Below are 22,314 nucleotides of genomic sequence, written 5' to 3' on the forward strand. Positions count from 1 at the left end.
GGGCGGCTTAGTCGTTCACTAAGTCAGTGAGTCAGGATGAGGTCCGCAAAACGTGGCCGATGATCTTAATTCTTTTTAAATCGATCAATTTCCACCGACGACATTATTCTCCCGTGCCCCACGTTGCAGATCGTGGCCTCTGCTTCTGCTTCTGCCTCTGCCTGGGATTGGGATTGGTATTTTGAGTCAGCAGTTGGCATCTGTGGATTATTGTGGATTACTGTGTGGGTGAGAGCCTTGGCCAACAAGTGGAATGACTAAGCGGTCTCTCACTCTGTGTCTGTCTCTCCGTCTTGGCCAGGTTATCGCGATGGAGACGCGCCCAGGAGGCTCTAAAAATAGCCCCAGAAATGCAGTGGGCTGGAGCCCCACGTTTTGTAATGGCTAACTTTATAATAGGCAATCATCATCATCATCATTATCACCAGCATTCGGAGTAATAACGGACCTGGCCTAATCTAGAGCAAAATCTTGACCAAAGACCAAAACCAAAACCAAACTTAACCCAATTTCGTAGCAAAATGCCGCAAAAGGAAAATGAGCACATTACAACAAACAGCAATTGAGAGACAGTGGGAGAGAAAAGGAGACAGCGACAGAGAAGACATAGTTACATAGAGAGAGAGAGAGAGAGAGAGAGAGAGAGAGAGAGTGAGAGAGAGTGAGAGAGCAAGAGAGATGGAGCTGGAGAAAAGTTGTTAACGTTAGCGTCTGTTTGTGCGAGACGAGACCCATCCTCATGATGGGGCTTATCTTGGACACGTACTGGGATTTGAGCCTGACTGACATTTGTCAGCGTTGTGAATCCTTTTGCTGCTGCTGCTGCTGCTGCCACACGAAAGCCGACAACTTCAAAGTTATTTCCCCCCACTGCCGACTGCTTCTTCTCCAAGTCTCGGAGTCCAACTTCTTTTGGGCTTTTATCAGCGTGAGAAAATCTGCACAACAAAAGAACCATTTCTGTGTGTGTGTGTGTGTGTTTGTGGAAAGAGAGAGTGGTGCTGTGGTGGCTGGTGGTGCAGCTGCAGCTGCTGGTGCTGCTGCTGCTGCTGTGACCTTCAGCGATCAGGCTTAACGGCTCACACCCACTATTGGCCGCCTTGCCGCTTTGCTGCTAGATGGGGGCAGCTGTCTGTGCGCCCCGGCAGCACCTGGCAGTTAAATTTGGTGCATGTTCGCTGATTGAACACAAATGATACGGAAGTCGGTCGCCAAGTCTGTGTGTGTGTGTGAAATTCTCACGCTTTTGGCCACTTGGATTACCCGCCAGATTACATGAAAAGCGCCTACACACAGATATACGAAACGAGCGCATAAATCAGCTGGAGCAGGAAAAAACCAAAAACAAAAAACAGCGGCAGCCAGGCAGCACCAGAGCTAGCCCGAGTTGGTGGCAGCTTTTGAAGTTGTACGCACGCCAAAAGCGGCTTAAATGTCCAAAAGTGGCCAACAACAACAACAACAAAAACAACTCCGCCAACAGCCACAACTCCAGAGAGTGGAAAATGTGAAAATGTGTCCAGAGAGAAAAGGCAAAAGCAACCAAAACTGAACTTCTGCTACTTAGTATGTGGTTGGTTGTTGGTGGGAACTTCTCTCTGTCTGCCAAAAGTGGCCACTAGCTTCAGTGTTACAGTGTTGCAGTTGCAGTGGCACTTTTCCACTCGAAAAAAAAAGTAGAAAGAAAATAAAGCAAAGCCGAAACCGAAATTAATCATACGCACCATTGAACCCCAACGAGTGCGATGACGTAACTGTATTTGCGTGTGTGTGTGTGTATGTTGGCCATGATTCGATGCCTCTTCCAACTAAATACATATCCCACCAAACTCATCATCATCCGCCACATCAGCCATTGCCACGCCCACACTTCTTGGAAATGGCAACGGCAACGGCACTCGGAGGCAATCTGTGCAAAATTTGTTCAGTCTATACAATACAGATATGTATGTAAGTATATACATATAACAGAAGAATCAGATGGCCATTGCTATATGTATTATCTGCATCTGTATCTGTGTCTGTGTGTCCTACAAAATTGCACTGCCGGAAAATACATTTCACATTCTGTCTGTCTGTCTGCTGCTGCTGCATTTTCCATTTTCTTTTATTTACTTATTGGGCTCTTAATAAATCCATCTCTCTGCTACGCTTTCTGTTTACAGATCTGTACCGATCCCATCCCATCCAATCCGATCTGCTCTGTTTTCGGCTATCGAAATATTTATGGCCCTGACAGACTTGTGTTCCCCGGAGGAATGGATTTCTGCAACACTGGAACCATGCAGGGCCATTCCTTATCAGCATTAACTGAGATTAGATTCCGTTGTTCTTCTTATGCCCTTCAGATATAGAAACTATCATTCGAGTGGGTTATGGCGATTTTGATTAGAAGAACTGTTTAAATAATCAGGGAAACTCCTGAATTACCCCAAGCATTAAACAACATACAGTCACTGATATTTCTCCCTAGATTTCGCCATAATTTGATGGCATTTTCCCATCAGAATTGAGCATCCGCTGTCGTTCTTCAATCCCCTAACGATGTGTTGAAAATGTGTTCCATCACAGACTGAAACCATTCCAAATTGATTCAGATTCACAGCCATGTAGAGTAGATCCGATCCGATCAGGGGCAAAATGGTTGGTTACGCCTCAACAAACTCGCAAGACCAAAAGGTTTCCACACCCACCCAAAAACCAAAACCAAAAAAAAAAAACCAACCGAAAACATCCAATTTGGCATCCACATTGTTGCACAACAACTATCCATCCATCCACTAACTAAGAGTGGAAACACAACGATTGTTTAAACAATTGTCTGGCTGGCTGGCTGGTTGTCTGGCTGCCTGCCTGGATGGCCGAGTGTCCGTCAATCATTTGAGTGTGTAAATTTAATTGTTGCGAAAAGAAATCGATGGCAGGCATCAATGGGAATCTAAAATCAGAGATCAGAGATCCAGAATGTTTGCCGCCATTGGAGCGCCCCTCGGGTCATAAAAAAGCTTAATAAATAAATAAAGTGCCAAACTATTGCAACATTTGTGATGTTTATTAATACGAAATTAAGTAGCTGCCGTTAACAGGCGGCGGCAGCCAGCAGACAACAGCCAGCAGGCAGCATGGAAGTCAGGCGGGAGGGCAGCAGACAAGAACAAGGGATCCCGCCAAGGTGTTGGATGGGTGGGCCACGATCCCACACGGACGGACATTGGCCCACAAAACAACGCTTTCATCTTTTTGTAATTAAGCAGGCGCTGAGACTGATAGATAGATATATAGATAGATAGATAGATAGATAGATAGATGGTGGGATAGAGAGACGGACAGATTGAATGGATACAGATGCAGATACCGATACAGATACAGATTGGGCTGAGCGCTAGACAGATGAAAATTAAAACAGCAACCAGGAAAAATGTTTACACTGCGGTACAACTACATATCTGAGTGCATCCATCGATGTACGGGTATGGTTATAAATCTGATATTTCGGGGGAATATATTTCTATATATTTTGAAAGCATATTCAGGCTTTGTATTAATGCGATCCCTGAACCAAATTCAAACGCCAGACGTTGTGGCCACCAGCTGTCGATACACACGCACAGCGCAGACATCTTCAATGTATCTTCACTAAAATTCTTATATTTTTTGTATTTTTGTTGTTGCTTTGGATCTTTTTCTGATCTGGACGAACTGACTGGGCTCCAGAGCAGAGCAGAGCAGAACAGAGGCAGCCGGCGGGGGCGTTTATAATTAATTGTAATTGTCGTTGAAAGATTAATTTGGTTGCGCTTCAATGGCGCTTCATTGTCGGCCCAACCATTGTGCGGGTGGGGAAATCAATTTTATATAGTTTTCGATTCTCATTCTCTGTAGTTTTTGTTGCTTTTGTGGTTGCTCGATAGCACACCCTCACATACACATACACATATATCTATATATATACATTTAGATCCAGATACAGATACAGACAGACATAAATGTATATTTTATGCTGCGAAAAGTGCAATCAAGTGGTTAGAGTTTTTGGTGGTGCCCCCGACGAGGGGGTAGCCACCACAACAATCTTCAAAGGGGCGACGACGGCATGCTCCCTCCCGCCTGCTGATGCTGCTGCTGCCTGCTGCCGTCTCCGTCGGCCCATTGAAATGGAGCATAAAAATGGTGGCTATAAATAAGAAAAGACCCTGCTGCTGCTGGTGCTGCTGCTGTGCCGTGGGTGAGAAGCACTGAGCAGGGGAAAGAGGAGTGATGTGGTATGGTGTGGAGAGGAGAGGAGCGGCTGCATTTTCAAATCAAAAATTGTTGCTGCCCGAAACATTTCCGCAGATCAAAGTCACAGCTTGACAAAATTCTGTGGAAAAAAGCCAGCTGGTTGCCAAGTCGCTGCTGCTAATTGCTTTCATATCAGTTTGCCACCCCACCAGCCAGTCTACACCACCCACCACCCCCCTAGAAAGAGAGGAGATCTTTGATAACGACACCCCAAGGTGTTCTCTCGGTTCGTTGTTTGTTTTCAACACCTGTAATGGCAGCATGCCCCCGGGGCCAGGCATCAGCTTCATCCTCTGCCCCTTTCTGATACTATCTGATGCGCTGTGATAATGATCATTGGCCAAAAGCTGAATCACTGATAGATATGACCAAAAGAATTGGACCAGCGGTAGGGGAAGCCCAGTGGAGATTGCCCTTTTGATTTCATTTGATTTTTCCTTCCATAGTTTTCCATTTTTCTTTTTTTTTTGGGTTGTTTTGGTTTTTTCGCAATCGAGGCCGACAGGGCGCCAACACCAACAGCCCTTTGATCTCTACTCTCTCTCTCGTTCTGTCTGTCTCTCTCTTTATGCTACCCTATAGTTATCTCCTCTCTTTCTGTTACTGTCTCCCTCTCCTGTTCTGTTTTTCTTGGCCAACAAACATGGCGCCAGGCAGGCCCTGTTCTTGTGGCTGTTGCAGCTCTAATTAGGCACACTTTTGTGTCTGCCCCATCAGGGCAGGGTAGGGTAGGGTGTATTTTTCTCCCCTTCGACTTGTCAGAGACGTTGTCGTCGCGCCGTCGACGGTTGTTGTTTAAAAATAAATTGCACATAAATTTATGAAACATGAAAGATTTCAAATAAATATTTCGTCATCTCACTCTCTCTCTCTATCCTCCACGGCATGTGGAGAATTTCTGTACTGATTTTCAATGCAAATTCTCTGGAAAAACCATTCAACACTTCATTAAAACGCCAGAAAAGACGAAAAACTGACCAGACAAAAATATTTAGATGATTTCAGTGCGATGATCAGGAACAAAAACAGATACAGATTCAGCATCAGCAGGAGCAACAGCCAGCAGGAGGCAATTGCAACAAATAATAAAAACTATAACTAACTGCCAATGACATATAAACAAACGTTGGCCACATTTTCCGCTGTGTGGTGGCAGCTGCAGCCAGCAGCTAGCCGCTTCTGCGGCAGAGGCAGCAACAAGTTGCCGCTACCATGTGCAGCTAAAGTTGCCCACGACTCTGCTCTCGGCCAGGCCAGGCCGGGCCAGACCAATCATCATCATTAGCCACGGCCATTTTTGGGTAAATAGTGCAACCCTCTTTGCATAATAATGTGGATCGGTGAGCGCATTTGGTGAAAAGCGCGAAACATGCAACATTTTTCTGTCTAAATAAAGATGCGATGCGTCTGGCCACATCGCTTGCTACCGTTTGCCACCGCCACCACCACCACAACAACAACAACAACAACAATAACAGAGGCTTCAGCCAGCTGCAACAAGAGCAACCCGGTAGTTGGTCGATGGTCTATCTTCTTCCATAGCACCCTCCCCGCCCAGTCCGGCTGCCGTGTGGGTAATCGCTGCTCGAAAGTGCTTCAGCCACTTCACAGCGAGTTATCATCCGGGGAGGAGCGAGTGGCGGTCTTTATAAGAAGTTGTGATGCTGTAAAGTCTTTTACTGGATGGTGCTAAAACTACTCGCCTCTCGCCAAGAAGAGCTGAGAGTAAGTTCCACCGAGTGATGACTCTTTACTCGCTGAATTCATACTCGCTGTATTGATTCAGTATTTGGAGCTAGTTCTCCTCTGACTCATGGCGTGATTCGCTTTTATTTGAAGAATCATCGATACCAACGGGGAACAACTATTTCCGCCTACAGGTCTGATACGAGACCAGTCACCATTATTCGGTCGAATATTTATCAGACATTTTGGTAGTGTGTCGCAGCATCTGATACACATACGTCATGGGCGTAAAGTTCGCACATTTCTCGGAACTTTATCTCCAAGTAATAGTAATACTCGCGATAAGTGATGTTAGCATTGCGTATCTTTCGATCTACCCAGTGAAACCAGGCACCCAGTAGACAGCACACAGCACCCAGCAGCCAGCAGCACCCACACATCGAAGTGCTCTCACTTTTGTGGCTATCTGATACATTTTTCTGTTGCTTTTTGGCCCTGCTGCTCATTTGCAGTCACGTCAGGCGTCAGTCGTCGGTCGTCAGACGGTGGCAAACCGACCAATGGCCCCCAGTAACCACATTTTGGTGTGATTTTGTTTCTTTAACCAACACAAAAATGAGCAACAGAAACAGCAACAGAGACAAGTAAAACCAGAAGAGAAGCAACTACAAAAAACTGTCATAGGCTGGCTAGCAGATTTACGAGCATAATGGGGCGCTCGACAACAAGTAAATGACTCGACTGCCGACGCGGCCGCTTCAAAGTTTTCGCCCAGTGCGCGGTGGCATCATTAAAATGTAAAGAGTTGTGCGCACAATTTTCGGTTTGAAAATTTATTTCATACGCAGCGTGGGAATTGCCCGTCAATTGTTAAGCAGGCGCCAACTGGCAGCCAAACAGCCAGGGAGGCAGACAGGCAGGGCAGGCACACAACAATGTTGCTCCCTTTGCTGGTGTGCGCGGGGCTTCTGGTGCTGTTTCCTTTGCGCATTATAAACGCATTAACTAATGTGGAAATAAATAAACAAAAAATAAGACTCAAATTGTTAGAAAAATAATGGCCAGAGCAGGGCATCGATCGAAGGAGGAGAAGCTTGAGAGAAGGTGAAGAGTACGCAATGGATGGAGCATACTTTACGCTTCACGCTGAAACAACTTTGAGCGAGTGCTAACTCGTTGTAATCGTTTGAGGGATTGATTGGTTGATTCTCTTCTACTCTTAAGATTTTTGTTTTTTTTTTTTTTTTTATGATTCATTTCCAACTATTAAGAATGTCCCCAATAATTTTCCATCTTTCATCTATGATTTACTCTGCAATGAATTGAATTTGTATACCCCTCACTGTAGTCACCATCCAAGTGCATTGCTCATACGCACAATTTCCCGAGTTATTGTCGCTGTGGCGCTGTAGTTGGAGCTGTCGTTGATGTTGACGTTGCCGGGTGAGAGCGTGTCGAGATTACTTTATGGTCTATGAAACCATCAAAGTTTCTATGCCATTCGGCTTAATTGCGAAACCCAAAAGCGTGAAACAGTTATCAAGTGCCGTTAACTGTTTACTGCCGCAATATTTAACCAACCGACTGGATATGGAGGTGCAGGCAGACGCGTATACGGGCACGTGTCCACTCGACTGCAACTAAATTGCCTGGCAGTTAGGGCCGAGAAATTCCTAATCAGCAAAGACTGTTTATCAGGATCCCAAGCTACATACAACATAGATGATCATCAACAGAAACAACAGAAGCAGCAGCAGCAGCAGCAACAGCCATAGAGCACTAAGGCAAGAGGCTTGAGGGCAAATGCATGCAAATTGAATTGATGTTGCTGTTGCTGCTGCTGCGGCTGCTGCATGCCAGAAATTATAGCACAAATAGCTGAGAGACCAGGGCCCCGAGAGTCCCACACAGTCCCAGAGTCTACGAGTCCACAAGTCCACGAGTCCGAGGCTGAAACAGGTGCCCAAGTGCTGCCAGTTTGCCAGTCAGTTGGCAACACGTGCCCCAGGGCGATGCTGCGGCTAAATAATTACGTAATAAGTGGTTGGCAGGAGGCAGCCACGGACAGCAGAGCCAAAGAGGAGCCCGATCCCGAGCCGAGTCGAGCCCGTAAGCCGACAATTGCCTGGGCTGTCAGACCCAACTATGCCAAGAATTTCATACGAAAGAAAGAGAGAGAGCGAGCAAGTGCCCGAGTAGAACAGCTTATAGCCAGGTGAACATGCTGCAAGATGAAGTCCGAGAGATGAGCTGGCAACATGCTGCCTGCCGCATGCTGCAGTGGTGTCTGTCTGTCTTGGCCGTATAATCTAATGATTGAAAGCGAGTTGTTAGATTTAAGAGACTGAATAAACCAACATAGTAATCGGTTAATGGCGGAGATGGCTCTCTTATGGCTTCTGGATGGCCAACACCTCTTCCACTGTAGATTGAATGATTGAAGGATAGTTTCGTGGTGGCAAAGAGGCATATAATCTAGTTATACTCGTACTCTTCAGGCTCCCGAAAAGAATGCATACACTTTTCTGTTGCTACTACTTTCGGCAACATGTTGCTGCTGCTTCTGCTGATATTGCTCCTGCAACTGCAACAAAACCATGAACACACAATCAATAATCGAAGCGATAAAGATCGTTAAGCGAAATGTTTTTATTTGTGGCCCCCAATGGCAGCGACAGCGACTGCCACGACAATTGCAAGTTGCAACTGGCCGATGCAGCAGCAGAGCAGCCGTGCCACATATGAGTTATGGCAATGTCGTACTCGTCCACCAGCTGCGCGGCTGCTTCACTGCTGCTGTGCTGCTCTGCTCTCCTCTGCTCTGCTCTCCTCTCTTCTGCTCTGCTCTGAGACGTTCGCACGCCACACATGCGCAACATGGCCAATGGCTCACCTGACTACCACCCTCCTCCCCCTTGCCATTGCCCCTTGTGGTGCGTCTGTGTGGCGCGTTGTGCGGTAAATACGCTTTATGGGCTCCCGACAACGACTGCGCTCTGGCTCTATGCTAATTACGTCATGGGGACGACGCTTCGTACCTAATTTTGCATTGTGGGAACCGAAAACTGGAAATCCAAGACACCCAACCACCTTTCCTCTCCTGTGCGCTCTCCCCTGCTCTCACCCCTCCACCACCAGCCGTTTGTCTTGCATTTTCCAACTGCGGCAATAAAAAAAAAATGGGCTCTGCTGTTGCTGTTGCTGCGGTTGCTGCTGCTGTTGCTATTTAAGCAAATGTGTCGCAGCCAAAGCCAAAGTCGCCGTAGTTGTTGTCATACTCTTGACTAGGGTATTATTACTGTACGAAGATGTTTGCAACGGGGCATTTAACAGTCGAAAGAGTGGCATGGCATGCAGAATCGACTCGATATGGCCTGGTATATGGTTAAATCTTTGAGTAGAACCTTCCTGCAGACTGTGCTTAAGCCAAAACCCTTAAAATAGGATTCATTTATTTCCTGTTCCTAGGGATATACTAACTGAAAGAGGACATATTAGTGGAAGTGTTCGAGTGTTAATTTATAGAACTTGCAAGGGCATTTGCATCGTCGTTGCTGGTCGTTTCCTTCATGTTGTTGCTGCTGCTGCTGCTTCTGCTGCTGGATGGCGTCGCTGCCAATATCGACGACTTGGTTGTCGCATATAATGACTTTTTCGACTTGCAACTTCTTGTGGCTTTTGCGCTTTTTTATGCTTTATGCGCTCGCTTTGGTCTCGACGGTCTCTGGTCAAGCATGTGGCGATGCTGCTGCCGCTGTTGCTGCTGGTGGCCAATGGCTAGTTTCTAGTTGCCTTCTTTGTTGCAGGAGGAGGCACAAACAAACAGCAAATAGCAACGGCAGCGGCAGCGGCTGCGACTGCTGTGTGTGGCATGCCATGCACTACCTGCAACTTGTTGCTGGTGGCAAGTTGAAATCGTTTGGTGGGATGGTGTGTGAAAATATTTCCAAGGCAGTGGCACAGGGGAAACCCCAGCTAATGGTGGCAGCAGCCAAATGTTGCATCTGCTTATCAGATGCCCCCCCTCCTATCCATAGCCGTTAGAGCTGCCTGCCACATTCATTCTGCCACTTTAATAAACAACAAAAAACGTTTCAATTATGACGCATTATGTCAGGCATGGCATTCGCTGACGTTTCGTTTCCATTTGCCATGAAATATACTCATAAATGTCGTTAAGTGCTTTGCCAAATACTGGACGAACAAAAAAATGCGAATTAAATGCGCAAAAAAATTACTTTTAGACACATTTAAATACCATTTAAATAGCTTTTGGGGCACAAGGTGAAGCTGCGGCTGAAGTTGGTGGCCAACCAGTGGCAGTGGCCACTACGTGGTGGCTGGGCTGCCGCTGTTGTTCGGAGCTTGCCACAGCACAAATTTGTAGCCAGCGGCGACGAATAAAATGCCGCACAAAAATGCTGCTAAAAATGCAACTCCAACTTGTCTGAGCGGGGCCGTATCTGTATCTGTGTGTGATTCTTGTTGTGTGTGTGTGTGTGTGTGTGTATGTGTGTATTTGTAAATGGATCTGTATCTGTATCTGTGCTTGTGCCTTGTGGCAAACAAAGCTTGGGAACCAAAAAGGCCAACACGCGCTTAACGTGGCCATTGGGCAGGCGCGCGCGTTGACCAGCGGCAATTTCGATATAAAAATTTTGTTTTAGCACACGGTCACCTTGCCGGCCGGCCGGCAGCAGCCCGAACGAAAAGAAGAGGATGGGGGTACAGTGGCTGAGGCTGGGCAGATATTGGCCATGATTGGATGCAATTTGGTGGGACGCTTCTTCTGCTAATAATACACTTTTTTTTTTCATATATGTAGCATTTTTCAGGGCAAGCAAATGCTGGAAATGCCCCGAAAGCAGTAGGGATGGGAACGAATTATGACGAATTCGTCATAAGGACAATGACAGGACGAGGTCAGAGGCAGCACACAGGAGGCGCACGGGAATTTCCGGCCAAACATGTGGCCAGTCACCGTGAGTTACCTGTCCGTTTGGACCTTTGGAACCTGACTCTTTAGGGCGGTCGCAGATTAGTCCAGGAAACGAGAGATTTTCCCACGCAGGTATCCGACGACAGGCGGGCGACCGATTCGCTTCCCAGATTTCTCCAAACAGTTTGGTGGGGAATTATTGAATCAACACTCGCCAGATTAAGCCATTCACTGGACCAGACAAATGCCAAAGTGCCAAAGAGCCAAACAGCTTCTTCATGCCAGCCTCTGGCTCTGGCAGCCGGATCGAGGGCGATTATGATCGGGAAATCGGCTAAGTCGTCAGCTAAAAAGAAAATATTACCCCACAGCAGCGGGGGCCCAGAGGCAGTTGCCAGAGGAGCAGCCCGAACGCATACGAGTAGAGTAGTACGAGTAGTATGTGGCATGCCACCAGTCGATATCAAAGGCAAATTTTTCAACTTGGCAGGGCGCAAGCAGGGGCAGCCACAGCGCAGTGGCAAGAGGCGGGCGGCAAGTGGCAAGCGGCAGACAGACCAACGATCCAAAGATCCGAAGAAAGACGATGGCTTGCAATTTGATGCAGAGTGCTGGATGGTATGGGATGGCAGGAAGGGGGTGACAGACAGTTTAATATACAGAGGAGGAGCCTCTGCCTTGATACCAGAGACTGAGACTGAGACTGAGACCGAGACCAAGAGCCAAGAACCAAGACCAAGGGGCAGGCAACACCAAGCAGAAGGCAAAGATAGAGGAGGTGTTGCTGCCACTGAAGTAGATAGATGAGCAGACGCTCCGCTGGCATGTGGAATTATTAATGTTTGATGTAATTAATGCGTAATTAAGATAGCCAGCCAGCCAGCGACCAGCAGAAGGCTCCTCCAAGCTTCAAGTTCTGGACAGGACCAGGGCAGGGGGAAGGAGAGCACTGCTCTCTGTGCAGAGACTGCCTGAAAAGACTGCAGACTCGAAGCCTAGCCTAGTTTCTTTCCTGAAATGCCCCCGAAACTAGAGAAACGATTTTTGGCCAACCAAACCATCTCCCGCCCACCGATCGAGTTCAAAGCAGTGGAGCCGCCAACGCAAATTGAAATGACTTTTGGGTACTACGCCGAAAATTGGAATACGAGTAAGTATATAGTTTGGGTGCTGGCTGGCTGGCTGGCCTGCTGGCTTGCTGGGAAGCTCGTGCTTCCATCCATCCATCCATCCATCCAATCATTAGCTGTGAAAATGTTCCATGGGAAACTAATAATGAGTCCAAGCCGACTACGAACCAAAATCACTTTTCAAATATCAATCAATAGCTATGTATCTCTGTTTCGGTTGGTCGATCGGTTGGCTCGTCTCTCCGTCTGTCCGTTGGTGGGTTATCCATTAATCTTGGCCGCGTGCGCAACTGTTGAAGCCTTCTTTTTGTTTTTGTGGAGCAGAAGGTGGCCCCGAGGGCAGTGCGATTATGCGGGCAGAAATTAACAGCCAGGCGAAACAATTAGTCCGTCCGAAGAGATCTCTTATCATTTATCTTTCTCAGGCCATGTATTTATACATGCATACATAAATATGTATATTCCACTTCTTCTCTTTGGTGTTTTTGGTATTTTGGAATGTGCCGCAAGTGCCGCGAAAATTAACGCAAATGCTGAATGGCTAATTGAGGTGGTGCTGCTTGAAGTGTTTGAAGTGGCGGCTTTGCTAAAAGGGGTATGTTAACTTGGCCAATAGATAAGACGCAAAAGAACAGCAGCCACTGAAATGTTGGTTATACCTTGGGTCCATTTCGTGTTCCACCTCTCAAGTGGTCCGGTCCATCAATCAGCACCCATTGATTGGTTGTTGCAAAAGGGTATCCAATGTTCGTGTTGCTCCAAAAACCCTTAAAATAATGACCAGCTTGAGGAAGCGCCACCTGTGGGGCCTAGGTCTTTCCTTTGATATCGCGCCGACACAGATCTGGCAGATCCATAGAGCCACAAAGATCCACACTGATCCATTGATGGCCCATGAATGCCAGGCGTTTTATCCATTTTGGCTATATAATCGTACTCGCAGTCGCCTCGTATTCATGGCGATCAGATTATGTCACATCCGCTATGCAACAGAGGGGCTCCATTGATCGGCTGGCCTGCTGCTGCTTTGGCTGCTGCTCCATCCGGCCAAGATTGCTCCATTAGCGCCACGATGGATGCAACCGATGGATGCAAATTGCAAGCACAGCACAGGCCCAGGGCTAACAAGCATAAGATTTTCTTTATATTTTCGATTGACTTTTTTTTTCATAGGCGGCTTCTGTTCTGTTCATTTTTTTTGTTGGTTTTATTTATTTATTTTTTTTTTTTGCTTTTTTGGCAAGTCTATGGCGGCCAAGATGTCTTCCTACTCTCGAATGGCTTTCAGCTGCGTGATGTTGCTGCTGTCGGCGCGGCCAGAAATAGCATAAAACTCATAAACGAGGCAACCGACGAGTCGCGAGGCGACTCTGATCGCGGCAAGACATGGCAGGGCAAGGAAACAACATGGCATGCCATTTGAAAATTTCATTTCGTTATAATTTTCTATTTCCCGCATGCCAAACAGCCCGCCAGGCAGCCCCGCAGTCCCAGCTGAATCCCAGAGGGGCCCCTACCCAAAGAGAGGAACTGAGACTGGGACTACCCTTTACACTTTCGAGTACTATACCTAAATGAACCAAGGTTCGTCGTCTAGCGCCGCCATTCATACTTAATTACCAAAAAATAAAAGAAAAAAAACAAAGAAAAAAACAACCAAAAACCAGCAAACAAAAGCTAACGAAAAGTTGTCTCAGTCGTCGTTGGATCTTCTCTGGCGTGACGCTAAATGAACACCGCCCCCCGCCACACTTCACCCACAATTTTCCCAAAAAGCGAGAGGAAAATGTATTAAAATCTTATGACCAGGTAGACCAGACACCCCCAAAATGACACGAAATACAAAACAAAAAAAAGCCAAACGAAGGAAAAGATGAGGAGAAATGATGAATTGTGGGTGCCGTTGAGTAAGTTTGTCGCTTCTACTCGTAGGCGTTGACCTAAATATACGAACGGTGCAGAGCATTTTCCGCTCTGGCAAAGCATTTTCTTTCTTTTCATTTTGTAATCGCTTGCTAAACATACGAGTACGAATAGTATTCAGAACAGAAGCAACAAGTGCAACCAGAGAGAGCCACCACTGCGAGAGCATGAGATGGGGCGACTGACAAATGAAACAAGAGTCGCCAGTTATCCATCCATCCATCCATCCCATGCTCTGCTGCGGGAAATGGAGACCCGCTGTCAAGGTTCTCTGGGGGTTTTCTCTCAGGTATTGCTTTACTCAATGAAATCTATGAATTCTACAGATTATTATTTTGCTTTGGCAATGTGACAAGAGGCAAACCGCAAATAAAATTAATATTCAATGCTGAGTGCAGCATAAGTGGGAAAGCATTATATAATACACACATAAAACACCTATCCCTGACAAATATACTTGTTCATAGCGATCATATAACATGAAGGAAAGGGTAGCTAAGGGGGCTGATGTTCTGTCTATACATTTGCACCTAAAATACCTTCCGCAAATATAGGGTCTGGGGGGGGGGGAAAGATTGCTCTTAAACTGTGAAACTATTTTAGCGTGGAAACCCCACAAATATCGAAGCTACATTGGGTTGGTAATGCTTTGCCATGGGAGCACATCTGGGTAGGGTAGGGTAGGGTATAAACATCTATATCTGTGTATAATGTTCGTACACCTTCCGCGTGCGAGTAGATTTGATTTGTGCCCGTTTGTCTCCGCTTTTGGTCAAACAAACAAACAAATATCCGAGAAGATGGGCTGCCCATTCTGCTTTGACGCGGACTTCTGCCAGATCAAATCATGTTTTATGAGCAGCTAATTTACTTAACACCTCAACAACAACAACAACACAGCATCAACATCAGAAGCAGCAGCAGCAGCCGCAATCAGCAGTTCCAAAAAAAAGAAAAGAGGGGGAACAAAAAAAACTATAATAGCCCGAAAACCAAAAACAAAAATACCTGTGATTTTTATTTATTTTTCACATGGCCTTTTCATTGTTTTTGGGGTTGTGTTTTGTTGTTGTTATATTCCAAGTCACATTTATTGAAGCGGAGTGGAGTGGAGCGTTATATTTGGTAAGAACTGACGTTCATGGCGTGGGTGTAAATTAGGCATAAAATGCGACCAGTTAATTCATGATACTACCGATTCAGTCAGGTTCGAAGGCATTTTAATTGGTTTCAAGCAGAGCTCCCGTGAGCAGAGCTCAGAGCGTCGTCACACGGGGCGTATGGATAATACTCGTAAATGGCCCCTTGCATCTCCCCCCGCATAACACCAATGGATTTCAGGTAGCAGAAACCCAAAAACTGAGTCAGTTTTTGATTGATCTATTCGATGTTTTTTTTTGTTTTTATCTCTTTTGGTGACTCTGATTGGGGGCTCAGATTTGTATCGATCTGGCTGACGATTTCAGACATCATCTTCGGACTTTATGGCCCCATATGTAAATCACTTTGGGACCAAAGAAATTGGCAAATTTGCGTTATCCAAAGTGAAAGGAGTAGATCTCCACAGAAGCGTTTTGAGTGGGTGGGGTGAGCGATTGATTAGTATGCATTTTGATGAGTAATCGCTTTTTATAGAGAGCCCAACCAACCCCTACGTTTTGGAAACCGGCTACCAGTTCCGCTACCGCTACCCGATGCAAATCCCCGAAACATTCGCTGCGTCTGCAACAAAAGCAACGCCAAATCAAAGTCAAAGCAAAATAAATCAATCGAAACAAAAAGTAAATATCCTGTTATTCAGCATGGGCTGCTCTTATTCTGTCCCACTCATTCGCACTGGCCATTTCCATTCCCATTCATTGATGGAGCAGCAGCCAGGCAGGCGAAGCCAAATGATGGACAGGGAGAGGAGGAATCCAAAGAAGAAGCAGGCAGAAGGAAGCACAGGCAGAAGCAGAAGCAGAAACAGAAGCAATGCAAAGAGTAAATAAACACAAGATAATAAACCCCAAAAGACAAAGAGTGCGAGAGTGAGACAGGGACACAAGGAGCGAGGGAACAGCTGATTGCAGCTGATTTTGGATCTTCATCTTCTGTGATCAGCAAAGGGCTGCTTCTGGAAGAGGGGTCGGGCAGGCGAGCAGGCGAGCAGAAGGCAAAGCTCAAGGCAAAGTGTATTAAAATAAGGTGGGGCATTGCCAGAAAGTGCTCCTAGCCACAGGGCTCCCACCCTATTTAAACGCCACTTTCCGAAATCCAACCAAATCATCCATGATACGGAATATGGATTGTGGAGTGTGGAGTCTGGTGTGTGTGTGTGTGTGCTTGAGGAGGAGAGGGCAAACAAAGCCCAGGCTTGGCCACCCACCCGCTCGCCCTCTCACTCACATCCTCTCTCGGTGTGCGGTGTGCGGGAACCATGACGGAAGAAGCTCAAGCTGAAACAGCCGCAGCAAAAGGAAAGAGAAAAAAGAAGCAGCAGCGGGTGAGATAGAGAGAGCAGGGAGAGGGGGAAAATGAATTAAAAATCTAATTGCGCCCGCAATGAAACAAGGACAGAGACAGGCTTATACAAGAGATAATGAGAGTGAGCGAGCGAGAGAGAGAGGGAGACAAATGTAAATAAATAAAAACAAAAGCAAAGCAAAGGCCGAGTATGACGGGGGAGGAGGCAGGCGGTCGGTTGATCGCACTTAGCCGCCTTTCCAGACGCAAAACTTCATGAACCGCAACGCAAGAATAATTACAACAACAACAACAACAGCTGACAACAACTGTATAATAAGAAGGAAGCAGAGGGGGGAGAGAAGAGAAGAAGCAGAACTTAGGGTTGGGTCTCCGTCTCCCAACCGCAAAGGTCGACTGCAGAGACTACAACAAAAAGACCAAGCAAAAGCAGAAGAACAGCAATGACGATGACGATGTGAAGTTGGATCTCTGTGAAGAGAACAGAAGAGAAGAGCTGGAGAGACCAGAAATGAGTTTTCAAAGTTTTCCCAACCGTGGGGTAAGGGCGGTGGAAGAGTGTGAGTGTGAGTGTGAGGGGGCTGCCGAGCAGCGAGCAAAGTTAATGCGAATTTAATTAAAATGTGCAACTAGCAACAGCAGCAACAATACGAATATCAACAGAGGAAGGAAAGCCATGCCGCAGACTCGGATACCCTTTTGATAGCCCAGAATATAATAGAATATTCACGGCAGCTATATACATATATATGGATGTACATATGTATGTAAATATATCTATATGATATTGATTAGGGTTTATTCTCGCAATTCTCTATTGCAGCGGCCTACTATATGTACTGGATATACCATATCGGAACGGATATGGCATCATCTCCTTCCGGATAGTGAGGGTATTATAAATTCTAAATGTGAGCATTTTTGTTGCCGCTGCCCAGCAACCAAATTGAGGGAAGGCACAAAAGAATCCCAGAAGAAGACCAAGACGAGGCCTAGACCTGCCCTGCACTTGGAGCACACCGGCAGAAGCTTCAGCAAAAAGTTGCATCGGGCAGGCGCATGCGCAACGCTATCCATGTTCATGTGTTCCATGTGTGTGTGTGTGTGTGTGTGTTGCATAAAATTATTTCGGTCTGGTGAATATTAGCAGAGCGTGAAGTTGGCAAATAAGAAATTCAGCAAAACAAAAAAAAAGCAGCTAAATTTCATTAAACAACAACAGCAGCAGCGCGGAGAAAGAGGCAGCTGCATCAGCGGGTGTAAAAGAGACAGAGTGAAAGAAAGGAAATGAGAGGAAACCCAAAAGAAAGGAGTAAAAAGAGCAAGAGACAGGGAGGGACAGTCCAACATAAGATTTTTCAAAGGTTTTTTGGTTTGAAAATAATGGAAATTATAACGATTTTTCAGAGATTATTATTGTGTGCGGGGGTTCAATGATCCAAGAGCAAATATATTCACTTCCTAACATCACATTTCTCTGAGGAAAATATCCTTACTCCGTTAAACCCGCCAAGAGTAATCCAATTATCATATATCTAAGAATAGTTCAAAATCGAAATCAACTCACCATAATTTTCGCTCACAGCCATTTTGACCGATTCCATCACCGAGTGGGTGACCCGCACGGGCTGGCCGAGGATGGTAAAGTTGCCCGGATTCGTTTGCTGGACAAACATCATGTAGGATATATCCGAGGACTGCTGCAGATCGTTACCGGATCGGAGTACTCCCCGCGGCAGCAGCCGCTCCCTGTAGATGTCGCACTCGCCGCTGGCGTTGCGCAGGGCGAACTGCAGCCGGACCAGCTGGGGTAGCTGCAGATCCCGCTGCTGCTTGTACACCTTGAGCACCTTCATGGTGGCCGAGAAGTTGACCCGCCGGTCGGCCGACATGGAGATGAATACGCCTTGGAAGACGGTGGGCGCCGAGTAGGCCAGCTGGGCGGGATCCCGGGCCGAGCAGTAGCGTCCGGCCCGCTGTCGTCCCCTGTGCTTCCGGGGATGCTTCCTCCGCTGCTGCTGCTGCTTCTGCGTGGGCTCGTGTTGGCGCAGTCTCTGCTCCTGTCGCTGATGCTGACGCTGGCGGCGATGATCCCGCTTGTCCTGCTGCAGCTGCTGGCGATGGCCGGAGCGAAGTGGCCGCTGGTTGCCGTCTCGTCGATTGCGCGCCGCCTGCTCCGGACTGTCCTCATCCGAAATCTGGCTGTCTGGCACTTCGTAGGACTCGATGAGATAGCTTTGCGTGGCTCGCCTACTGTAATTGCTTACGGGCCGCGGTAAGCTGGGTTGTTGCAACTTTGGCTGCTGTGGCTGCTGTTGCAGCTGAGTTGTTGGTATATGGCGACGCATTTTACTGCTCGCCGCCTCGCTGGGCCTGCCATTGTTTAATAAATTATATATTTGACTATTTATTAAAGTATTTGGAACTTTTTGCATTGACTGCTGCATTGACACGGCGGCAGCAGCATGTGGCACTTGCTGCTGTTGCTTCTGTTGCTCTTGTTGCAGTTGCTGTACAGCTGCATTGCTGCCGGCGTCGAATACTGTTGCTGGCTTTAACTTAAGATTGCTACGGCTACTAAGACTATTGCTGGTGCGGCTGAGCAGCCTACTTAAGATATTGTTGTCGATGTTGCTGCTACTGAGGCTGCTGCTGCTGCTGCCACTGCCCCTGGTACTACTGCCAGTGCTCTTGGCGCTTTCACTGCTGCTCCCGCTGCCATTATCCAAACTCAGTGGTATATAGTAGCTGCTTTCTTCTGCACTGCCTTCCCATAATCTTTGTGGTTGCTGTGGTTGTTGTTGCTGCAACTGTTGCTGTGTGGCTGCCACTGCGGCTGCTGCTGTCGTCGGCAGCAGCATGTTGCTGACGTAGATTATTAGCAATATCAATGGCATTAGTGGCTTTTTTGTTTTTAGACTCCATTTGCGCAAATGTTGCGCATACATGGCGTCCTCCAAAATTGTTGTTGCTATTGCCCTGATTTTATGTACAAAATCTGAAAGGATCTTCCTCGTCTGGCTAAAAGCTCAGTTCTAACCGTTGCAGTTGCTTCTGGAGTGGCTCCTTCTTTGGGGATTCCGTTTCCAGCTGGTTGTATATCCTTCTTCTTGAATCGCGTTTAATCGTGACAAATTTTGCTGCTGCTGCTACTGCTGCTGCTGCTGCTGCTGCGTCCTCGTTGTGCCTTGTCGTATTTCCGTTTATCCTGCAAATACTTTCGATAATTTCGTAGCATTTTGAGCGACAGCAGGGGCAAGAGAGACACAGATTGCTCGGGCGAGAGATGCAATTGGGGGTAAGAATGTTTTTTTCGACTGCTGCTGATTTTCACTATTTGTAGCATTAATTTGTTAACACTTTGCTGTATGCCACAGATACTGTTGTTGCTGTTGCTGTTGCTGGTGACTCATTTTGTTTGTCCGTCGCGTTTTTTTCTCTTTTTTTAACTTTGCCAAAACTATCTTTCGAATAAATAAATTTTGTTTAGAATTCTTGTTGTTTTTGTTGTTGTTGTTGTTGTTGTTCAGCTACACGTTTCACTTGAGCGCTTTGGAGTCGACGCACGGCCACGCCCCGCTGCACGCCCCCCCAATCGAACGAGAGAGAGAGAGAGGTAAGGTCGCGTGGCGTTTGATTTTTCCTTCACGAGGTTTTTCACGCGCGCGAGATATGAGAGATCGGCTCGTCTCGGTCTCGGCCTCGGCTTCGGCTGCCGAATCGGGAACGGATCGTATCGAATCGGATCGGATCGGAGATCGGTTGGGTCGTGTGTGCGGCGTCTTCGTCGCCGAGTTGTAAGTGTTATCCTCGCCGCTGCAAGTTATATGATAGAAGATAATGTTTGTCTGGCCGTATACGCGATCTTCGCCCGATGTCTATATAGCCCGTAGCCGTAGTCGTAGTCTGATTCACTGGCGACGAGTGTTTTCTGGCACACACACGGCCGCAGAAGACATCGTCTCTGACGACGACTATGATGATGATGATGATGATGATGTACCAGCGATATAGCCAGACACAGATACTAGTACTAGTGAGGCAGACACACTCACACACACACACTCACTGGCGCAACACACACGTTTTCTAATTTTAGCCAAAAGTAATTATAAAAGAAAAAACAGAGCAGAGTGCGCCGCGTTCAGCTTATACGCATATATATCTTCTACTTTGGCTAGATATATACACACACACACACACGCATGCATATATATTCATGTATCTGCAGCTGTATCTGTAGCAGCGATGGGTGTATCTGTATCTGTCTGTATTTGTGTGCGTAGCCGCACACCCGATTATATAGCAAAGTCGTCGCAACCGTCGGCTCTATATATGCAACACGCACTCACACACTCGCACACGCGCACACGAGAATCGATCGTTTTTGTTTTATATATATTTTGTATATATACGTATATGTATATACTATATATCTGTATATATATCAAGTGTAGACTGAAGTTGTTGGGTTGTATGCAGCCCGGTCGGGTGGCACAAACGAAGACCGAGAGACGGGGCGGGAGGGACAACCGTTGTCTATGATGATGCTCCTCCGGCTGTTTTTGTTGCCGTTGCTGTGTTTTTTTTTTTGTGCAAAGTTCCTTACGGGCAGTGCCCGCACTCACTTTTGATATTCCGTTCACGGAATCGAAAGTCCTTTAACACGGATCAGGGATTCGCGATCCTTTGATGGATGGAACAATTACTCCGACTGATGAAATTCGAAATTCGCTCAGTTATTTACCACACAAAAACCGTCTGATCTCAATCCAAACTTCAAATCCAAATCGGAAACTCAATCTGCACTTTATATTTATATTTATTTTATCAATAATTCCCTCCCGGGGGTGCTGTAATATCTTTTCGTATAGCAGATACGCGCGCGACCGTTTGCTAGGGATGTTGAATTATATCGTTTTTATGTGATTTTCTATTTCTCGAAATTATCAATATTATCAACGGACTTTTCTGAATTCAGAGAAAAATTCGACATAGTTCTGTTGTTTCCTTGTCCGCGGCCGAAACATGTATCTTTGTATCTTTCAAATCGCCCGCTTTCGGCCGAAAAATTTCTGTCACGAGAAATTCACTCTTCATTCGCTCGGGAAAAAACTCACTCAAACCAGTTGGAATAATTTTGAGTGCGATTGCCTTCGGTATTGGATTTTTTGAGCGCGTTTCGCGTTCGTTAGGGAAACAACTCAAGAGCGAGAGAGCGAGGAGAGTGTGTCTCTCCAAGTGTGAGTTTGTTGCCAAAAGTATCTCTCAGACTCATTTCTGCGTTGAGTTTTGAGAATTTTTCCTCTCTCGCTCTCTTTGAGTGGTCCAAATGTCTGCTACGGAAGTTTCTATACCCTATCTTTAGATTTATATTTATTATGTTTGATATGAATGGTACGCTCTATGGTAGTGAAATTGGCAGTGGAAAAAAACATTCATATATCCCCAATATATTTTCCTTCGTTTGCATAACTCTCTTTCCTTAACACTAGGACCTCTGATGGCTTACCTTTTGACACTGGACTCTTTGGCTTGACACTTTCAATCGATCCAAGACTTTCGTTTCGCTCCAATTATAACTATCCACTGAACTATCAATCGCGATGGGGGTTGCTTTATAGGTGGCTCCCGACAATCGATAAGACTGATAATAGATAATATGAAAACTGCAAATATATAAGATAGATGGTGATTGGTTGCGAATCAAAACGGGGGGCGCTTCTGATAGGTCAGTTTCAGTAATACATAAGTTCACACTGTACATACAATTGTACAATGTGCTAGGCCTGTAAGTCTATGAATCATTTAGAGTACTTGGAACTAGGCACAATGAAGCATATCAGTAATATCGTCGAAATCTTGGTTAAAAAGAATAATGAATCGGTT

General features: G+C 46.4%; 1 protein-coding gene and 1 long non-coding RNA gene across 7 annotated transcripts in view; one reads left to right on the forward strand and one right to left on the reverse strand.

Moving 5' to 3' along the window:
- LOC111064821 (protein vein) overlaps positions 1–22,076 on the reverse strand; it is a 34,558-nt gene extending 12,482 nt beyond the window's left edge. For 3 of the 4 annotated variants that reach the window (XM_022352615.2, XM_022352611.2, XM_022352617.2), the window contains exon 1: positions 17,993–21,036. In XM_022352615.2, coding sequence (XP_022208307.2) covers positions 17,993–19,373 — 1,381 coding nt within the window. In that variant the 5' untranslated portion in view covers positions 19,374–21,036. Of the gene's footprint in view, positions 1–17,992; positions 21,037–21,937 lie in introns of those variants that run through there. The other variant, XM_022352612.2, reaches the window with a different exon arrangement.
- On the forward strand, positions 15,045–15,963 carry LOC111064823. Of its 3 annotated transcripts, XR_005968047.1 has the most exons (4): positions 15,045–15,084; positions 15,163–15,537; positions 15,595–15,740; positions 15,831–15,963. It is a non-coding gene; the product is annotated as an uncharacterized LOC111064823 (long non-coding RNA). The 3 variants fall into 3 exon arrangements; XR_005968046.1 differs by having other exon boundaries at positions 15,163–15,541; positions 15,595–15,963; XR_005968045.1 differs by having other exon boundaries at positions 15,595–15,963.
- Positions 22,077–22,314: the final 238 nt, after the last annotated feature.

Source organism: Drosophila obscura, unplaced genomic scaffold (assembly GCF_018151105.1).
Source record: "Drosophila obscura isolate BZ-5 IFL unplaced genomic scaffold, ASM1815110v1 contig_208, whole genome shotgun sequence".
Taxonomy (NCBI): domain Eukaryota; kingdom Metazoa; phylum Arthropoda; class Insecta; order Diptera; family Drosophilidae; genus Drosophila; species Drosophila obscura.